Source organism: Aphelocoma coerulescens (genome assembly GCF_041296385.1).
Source record: "Aphelocoma coerulescens isolate FSJ_1873_10779 chromosome W unlocalized genomic scaffold, UR_Acoe_1.0 ChrW_unloc_scaf_1, whole genome shotgun sequence".
Lineage (NCBI taxonomy): Eukaryota > Metazoa > Chordata > Aves > Passeriformes > Corvidae > Aphelocoma > Aphelocoma coerulescens.
This window is the reverse complement of record NW_027184080.1, coordinates 11,190,052-11,198,137: the sequence shown is the minus strand read 5'-3', so window position 1 is coordinate 11,198,137 and position 8,086 is coordinate 11,190,052. Positions and strand designations below refer to the sequence as shown.

The window sequence follows — 8,086 nt, the reverse complement described above, 5'->3', positions numbered from 1 at the left end:
CGCTAGCCGGAAAGGGAAAGCTGCTGTATGGAGCCCCACACGACAAGTTGCACAGGCTACTGAAGGAGAAGGTGGATCTAGCCAATTTGCTGAGCTCAAAGCCGTTCAATTAGCTCTGGACATTGCTGAAAGGGAGAAGTGTCCAAAGCTCTACCTCTACACTGATTCATGGATGGTAGCCAATGCTCTGTGGGGTTGGCTGGAAAGGTGGAATAAGGCAAACTGGCAGCGCAGAGGAAAACCAATCTGGGCTGCTGAGGAGTGGAAAGACATTGCCACTTGAGTAGAGAAGCTATCTGTGAAGGTCCGTCATGTAGATGCTCACATCCCCAAGAGCTGGGCTAATGAAGAACATCGTAATAACAAACAGGTAGATCAGGCTGCGAAAATAGAGATGTCCCAGATAGACTTGGATTGGCAACATAAAGGAGAGTTGTTCCTAGCTCGATGGGCCCATGATGCCTCAGGCCATCAGGGCAGAGACGCCACCTATAAGTGGGCACGAGACCGAGGGGTGGATCTAACCATGGACAGTATCGCCCAGGTCATCCATGACTGTGAGACATGCGCTGCGATCAAGCAGGCCAAACGGGTGAAGCCCCTGTGGTCCAAATACAAGTATGGGGAGGCCTGGCAGATTGATTACATCACACTGCCTCAAACACGCCAAGGCAAGCGCCATGTGCTCACAATGGTAGAAGCTACCACAGGATGGCTGGAGACCTACCCTGTGCCTCACGCTACTGCCCGGAACACCATCCTGGGCCTTGAAAAGCAAGTCCTTTGGAGGCATGGCACCCCTGAGAGGATTGAATCTGACAATGGGACTCACTTCAAGAACAGCCTTATAAACACCTGGGCTAGAGAACATGGCATTGAGTGGGTGTACCACATCCCTTACCATGCACCAGCAGCTGGGAAGGTTGAGCGGTGTAATGGACTGCTTAAAACCACCTTGAAGGCACTGGGTGGGGGGACTTTCAAAAACTGGGAGGTGCATTTAGCAAAAGCCACCTGGTTAGTTAACACCCGAGGCTCCACCAGCCGAGCAGGCCCTGCCCAATCCAAACCCCTACAAACGACGGATGGGGATAAGGTTCCAGTGGTGCACGTGAGACGTATGCTTGGAAAAACTGTTTGGGTAAAGTCTGCCTTGAGCAAAGACAAACCCATCTGTGGGGTTGTTTTTGCTCAGGGACCAGGTTGTACCTGGTGGGTGATGCAAAGGGATGGAGAGACCCGATGCATACCGCAAGGGAACCTTGTTTTAGGGTGAACTACCCATGGCTCTGTACTTGTATCAGTATCAGCATGTATGTATATAATTCGGGTGATGCATGTACTTATATGGTTAAAAAGGTTAAGTTTCATGTAACTTGTTAGTATGGGAAAAAATTCGGGGTGGATAATGTTGGGGTTTTAGTTTAGTCCTAGTTTTTTTCTGTTAGAGGAATTTTCTCCCATATGCATGTTGCTAGGGCACAAATGACTGTACTTAAGAAAGACAAAACAGCTGCCCTCGGGGGTGAGATGGGCCTGGCGACTCCTTTGTTTTCACTTGGGTGTAGGGCAGTTCGCGCTCAGCGTCTGGAGGGAGAAGCTGCAGAGAGAGGAGCTGCTGGTTCCCGTTTTCGGCGTCTTTCCTTTCTGCTGGAAACAACACCGGGATCCCAAGGCTGCTTTCCCTGCCCTGCTGGAGGCTGGGCTGTGGCCGTCCTGCCCCGCTGCTGCTTCGAGCCTTCGCTGCGCTGTAGCCGTGCTCACCCTGCCTGCCTGGAGCCCTGGGGGGTTCCCCTTTTGGATACATCTCGTCTGCCACCCGGGATTTGTGTTGGTGCCTGCCGCTCCGGCCTGCCATTCCAGCCTGCTGTTCCGGGAGTCCAGGATCGGCTGCCCAGCGGTTCGTGAAGCCTTTGTTCCATCCTCCCCCGGGATCCCAGGGCACCAGAGCAGCCGCGTGCTCCCCGAGCTCACTCCGGAGCGCCCCCTGCAGCCGCGGGGGAACCATCGCACCTGCCCTGCTCACCGGGAGCCGCCAGCGATCCCTGCCGGCTGCGAGCGGAACTGCACCCGAGGGGAAATAGCCTGACAGCCGAGAAGGCTGGGACTGGGTTTGTGTTTGCTGTTACTGTCATAGTTGTTGTTTTGTTCCACTGGTTATATATCTATATATCTATATATATATATATATATAGTAAAGAACTGTTATTCCTATTTCCCACATCTTTGCCTAAAGACCCTTGATTTCAAAATCATAATAACAAAGAGGGAAAGGGGTCATATCTGCCACTTCAAGGGAGGCTTCTGCCTTCCTTAGCAGACACCTGTCTTTCAAACCGAGACATGGGCGCAGACAACTCTATGGTTTTCAACAGGGCAGCCATGCCAACCTGTTGAGCTTGCTGCAGGACGCTAGAGGACAAAGTACCCTGTAGGCTGGGATCAGAGAAGGGACCAGTCCCCATCAAAGCATCCACTCCTGCTGTGTGTCTAGGATCAGCAGCAGGGAGCTGCAAATTTGCTAATGCAGTCTTGCTGGCCAGCTTTCTCCAGGTTTTCTCAAAAACTGTAAATTGTACAGGTTGAAATAGAATTTGACCTAAATGTCTGATATCAAATGGAGAAAGCAAATCTGTATTTATCACCCTTATTATCTGCATAACCTCAGCAGAACCTAGTCCATATTGTGCCACCTTGGATTGGAGGTCCTGGGCAACTTTCCAAGCAATTACCTCATGCTTGTCATGCTCCCCTGAATCTGGGAGAGCCTTATACACTGGGAAAGCTTGGATCTCCCCTTTTGGGGAGTCACTGCCATCCTGAACTTCTGGCACAGCCTGTGGATGGAGTGTAACAGCTCCCCGGTTACCCCCAGAGTCCTCAGATCTATATGGCATTCCAAGGATTTCTAATGACCTCCAGTCACCCTCCTCCAATGCTCACATCTTAATAGACTCTAAGAAGCGATTATAATGCGTCGAACGCACTGTTACTGTGCAGTCCTGAAAGGTCCAGGGACGAGACCGGCGCAGCCTTTTTCTTCACCGCGCGGCTACAGCCGCCTGACGACCTGGGGCCAGCACCTCATCTGCCTCAGTGCCTGACGAGGAATCATCAGGCAAAGGCAACTTTGGGGTGCTGGGAGTGAACAGAAATGTACGTGGAGGGGCACTTTGGCTAAGTTCGCTAGAGGCAGAACAGACAGGCCAGACTACAGCTGGCTGCGCGGCAGTTTTCACACCAGTTTCTATATGGGAGGCCGTCTCGGCCAGCCCCGACCGAACTGGTACTGGAACTGCTGCCGCTGTCTCTGGGGCTACAGCTGCTCTCGGTGCCGCCGCCTCTGGCACAGCATCTGCGTTTGGCACGGTCGCCGCTGCCGCTGCTGTTTCGCGCTCCCCAGCCGCGCTCAGCGCTGCCGCCGCCGCTTCCGGGTTTTCCCGCGGCTGCGCCGCTTCCAGGTTCACCGCCGGCCCCGCCGTTTCTCGGCTCAGAGTCGCGTCTCCCACAGATGGCTGGGGGAGCGCGGGTGGCGCGGGGCCCGGGGCCGGCGCTGCTGGTGCAGCCGGCCCGGGCTCGGGCATTCGCCACTCTAGCTGGGTGAGGAGTTCCTCCATCCTTCGGGATAGGTTTGGCAGCTCCATCAGCAAAGGCAGATGCTGCATTAAAAGGTCGATGGCTCGGTTCTGTGACTGCGCAGAACAGTCCAGCGCCAGGGAGGGCAGAGGACCACACCCAGGGAGTCCCGGGGCAGGCACGCCCGGCGCTACGCTGGCTAAGAAGTTAGATCCAGGTCCATACGGAACCGAGCTAGGACCCTCTCTGGGCATCCAAGTGGCTAAGCCGCTGATCTGCGGCCCTGGATAAGCCGTGGCCGCTACCCAGCTGAACGGCAAGGCAGGCTGTGCGCCCTCCCGCTGCCCTGACCCCCCCGCCTCTGGCAGCGCAGGGTCCCTGGGGGCTGTGGAATCCTGCGATTGTGCAGTATGAGCCGGCGCAGGCTCTGCCTGTGGAGCTGGGGGGGATTTTCTGAATCCATTATCATTTTCCCTGGAAACCCAGTCAACGGGGCCCCCCTCGGACATTCCTCCGTCACTCATCACCGAGATAGGCGAGCCAGCCCTGCTATCACAGTCAAGGTCTGTCAGCAGGATAAATAACGAGCACCAGGTTTTGTATAATTCTAACGCTCCTGAGTCCCCAGTCGGGAGGTCCTGTCGGACAGCGCATCCGAGTTCCTGCCATAAGGCAAAGTCCAGGGCACTATCTCTGTCCATGGAAATCCCTTTTAAAGCAGCCCAGTCTAATAATTCCCGAACTGAGTTTTCAGGAATGGAGGTATGCATTATACTAAACACACCTCTCCAGACCAGCACGACAGTTTTGTGAGCCGCTGTTCGCCATTTCTCAGTTCTGTCGGACCTCCTGGTCCCGGGGGGAAAGGGGAACAGCGTACCTCTAGAGAGATTCGGCTTGGCTCGCAACAGCAGGACACGTCAGAGAGTGCAAATCACGTCAGGCAGCACCAAATATTACCGCGGGCCTGGTTCCTACGGTATAGCACCGTGTCCAGCAGCCATAGGGAGGAGGAGGAGGAGAAGATCCAGCAGGCAGGAATTGAGCAGCAAGATTGATTTATTTAATTATTTTACAAACTCTTTTATAGACTTTTTTCTTCTTAGTCTAATTGGACAAAGGGCCAGCCACCCCTTGGGGGTGATTGTCTAAAATTCTAAAACATCCATTGTCAAAATATTTTTCTACTATACCATAAACAAGACTTTTCAAGGTTGCAGGTGTCTTGGTTGTTTACATTCCCTGCCACCTCTTCTGTGAGAGAGAAAAGTCTCTCACGGACTTAGAAAATAGCAAGAAAATCCTCGCTAGCAGCATTTTTGTATCTACAGAGGTTGATGTATCTCATCACACTCCAGCCATGGAATACTTCTTCCTCTTTCTCTCAGTCACTGGGAAGTAACCATGGAGAGGCATCCCAAATCCTCAGAAGAAACTCCATATACTTAAAGTATGTGGAAGAATCTACCTGTATGGAAAGTGGACTGGATTTTTATAGTGTAAAGAAGTTGGCTGCCAGTCATATGCCTCCAGGTCAGTTAAGCAGCTTATCTGTCAAGTCTTAATTCAAAAGGACAGATGTGTGTTTGAAGATGGCAAGCCAGGGTGGCTTTCTAGCATATTTAACACTAAAAATATCACTATGGGGCCGTCGATAACTCACCACAGATAGCTTGCATTGCTTTGTCTTTGGACTGGATTCCAGGCCAAGGAGATAAGCTTTATTGGGGCAAAGCATCCTGCTACAAATTCCTAAAACAGCTGGATGATAACTTCATGGTATAGGTGCTGAGGGAGCTGACTAGGAAAGATGCCCTCCTTGATTAGTTGCTTGTTAACAGAGGGGTCTCCTGAATGAAGTGGTGCTTGGTGGCTGCCTTGGCCACAGCAACCATGAAGCAGTTGAGTTTAAAATCTCTGTTGACAGAAGGAAAACTGCCAGCAAAACTTCAACCCTGGACATAAGGAGAGCAGACTTCAGGCTGTTCAGGGAACTAGTTAGCAAGGTCCCCTGGGAAAATGCTTCTGAAGGTGCTGATGCTTTAAAGACCTAGAAATGAAACAACACACTTCTGAGACAATATTAATATAGGAGGTAATATAAAGGTTGGTCTTTATTGGAGGCCTCCAGGGGCAGATATGGAAAAATGCCCACCCCCACATGGGGTGAATACAGTTTTACAAGTTTAGCAAATTAGCATAATTGACAAGAATCCGCAGTTAGAAGTACAAGTGATGAAGTAATTCCCCCCCCCCCCCCCCTTTGGTTCCACCTCATCTCTAGCCCCCTAAACTTTGTTTGTGAAAATGTGTCTGGGGAGAGTATTTCATCCTTGCCTCCCAGGAAGAACCAAGATAGGATAGGAGCCTTGGACCCCTGGGGTTTGGAGCCTCTGGAATGTGTTTTGTCTTTCTGCCTATCAGTGTAGGGAAAAGGTAGGGAAAAGTACTGGAGCTAACTAGGAACTATATAACTATACAACAATAGTCTACAGAGCTACAAATATATATGAAGGAAATATAAAAGCAAAAATCATTCTGGTATCAGTTCTGGGGTTCATCAGTTCTGGTCACTTTTTAAGCATCACCTCCTAAGAGGAGAGGAGCAGGCAATTCCAAAATGTTAGAAGTCAAGCAGATGAGGCAGAAGGCCAGCTTGGCTGATCAGGGATCTTCTTTTGGTGCTAAGGTAAAAAGTGGAAGAAAGGTCAGGTGACATGGGATGAATACAGGGATACGGCTTGCTACTCTAGGGAGAAAATTTGTTTGGCCAAAGCTTGATTGAAGTTGGTCAGTACTGTGGAAGACAATAGAAAAATGCTTTATTAAATATGTTAATAGCAAAAGGCAGTGCAGAAATAATATTGGCCTGTTAGATGATCAGGATGGTCACCTCAAAAACAGGGACATAGACAAGGCAGAGATCTTTAATATTTTCTTTCCTTCTGTCTTCAATATTGATGATGGGCTCTGGGTCTCCCAATGCCCTGAGCTGAATGACCATGACTGTGAGAATAATAAAATCCCAATTGAGTCTGAACTTGTTCAGGATCTGCTGCTCCAGCTGGATCCCTATAAGCCTATGGGGACTGATGGCATTCATCTGAGAATACTCAAAGAGTTGGCTGATGTCATCACAAGACCCCTTTCAATGATTTTTGGACATCTTGGGAATCTGGAGAGGTACCAGTTGATTAGAAGCTAGCTAACATTGTCCCAATTTTCAAGAAGGACAACCTAGGGAAACTACAGGCCTGCCACTCTCACTTCAGTGCCTGGTAAAAATACGGAAAAGATTATTCTGGGAGTGTTGTGGGTTTACCCAGGCCAGATGCCAGGCACCCACAAAAGCCGCTCACTCACTCCCCTCTGCAGCTGAACAGAGGAGAGAAAATATAACAAAGGGTTGATGGGTTCAGATAAGGACCAGGAGAAATCACTCATCAAGTACCATCACAGGCAAAACAGGCTCAAATTAGAGATATGAATTTATTACTAACAAAATCAGAGCGGGATAATGAGAAGTAAAATAAGCCCTTAAAAACACCTTCCCTCCCACCCCTCCTTCCTTCCAGCTCTACCTCCTACCCCAGTGGCACAAGGAAACAGGGAATGGGGGTTATGGTCAGTTCATCATCCATAGCTTCTCCCACTGCTCAGGGAGAGGAGTCCTTCCCCTGCTGCACTGTGGGGTCCCTCCCATGGGAGACAGTTCTCCATTAACTTCTCTGATGTGAGTCCATCCCACGGGCAACAGTCCCCCTCAAACTGCTGTAGCATGGGTCACTCTTCCATGGGGTGCAGTTCTTCAAGGACAGGCTGCTCCAGCCTGGGAGCAGGGTGCCTCTCTCCACGGGTCTCCCACAGCATTTTAGCAGGGGGGGAGGGGTCCCGGGTGCAGGGGAACCAGCCGGAGACACGACACGAACACCGATACGATTTGAGCATCGTGCTCCAGTTTTATTGTTTACCTCCACCAAGTTATACTTTGCCAAGTTCACTCCCCTTTCCCATGAGAAAGCCTCTTAGCAGCGGGGGAGCTGACTAGTGTATACCTTTTCCCAAGGCTGTTCAAGGTTGCCGGCTAGCAGGTGCCTTGCAAGCCTATCTTCAGCCTGAGGCCCCGTCAGGGGTACTTCTGCAACAGCCCTGGGATGCCTAAGCTCTCCTGGGGTATCCTATGCCCCTGTTCCACTAGGAATTCCTCTACACCGGATTACAGCCTCCTTCAAGCATCCACCCGCTCCAGTGTGGGGGTCCTCCACAGGCTGCGAGTGGATCTCTGCTTCCCCGTGGACCTCCATGGGCTGCAGGGGGACAGCCTGCCTCACCATGGTCTTCACCACAGGCTGCAGAGGAATCTCAGCTCTGGTGCCTGGAGCACCTCCTCCCCCTCCTACTTCGCTGACCTTGGTGTCTGCATAATTGTCTCTCATGTTCTCACTCCACTCTTCTCTGGCTGGAATTAAAACTGTGCAATAACTTTTTGTTTTGGTTTCTTCTTAAACAT

General features: G+C 51.0%; 1 protein-coding gene across 2 annotated transcripts in view; it reads right to left on the bottom strand.

The window, feature by feature from the left end:
- Nucleotides 1-5,855: 5,855 nt before the first annotated feature.
- Nucleotides 5,856-8,086, bottom strand: part of LOC138102789 (5'-AMP-activated protein kinase catalytic subunit alpha-1-like) — a 124,191-nt gene continuing 121,960 nt past the window's right edge. The window contains exon 10 of one of the 2 annotated variants that reach the window (XM_069000554.1): nucleotides 5,856-6,373. In XM_069000554.1, coding sequence (XP_068856655.1) covers nucleotides 6,321-6,373 — 53 coding nt within the window. In that variant the 3' untranslated portion in view covers nucleotides 5,856-6,320. The remainder of the gene's footprint in view (nucleotides 6,374-8,086) is intronic. The other variant, XM_069000556.1, reaches the window with a different exon arrangement.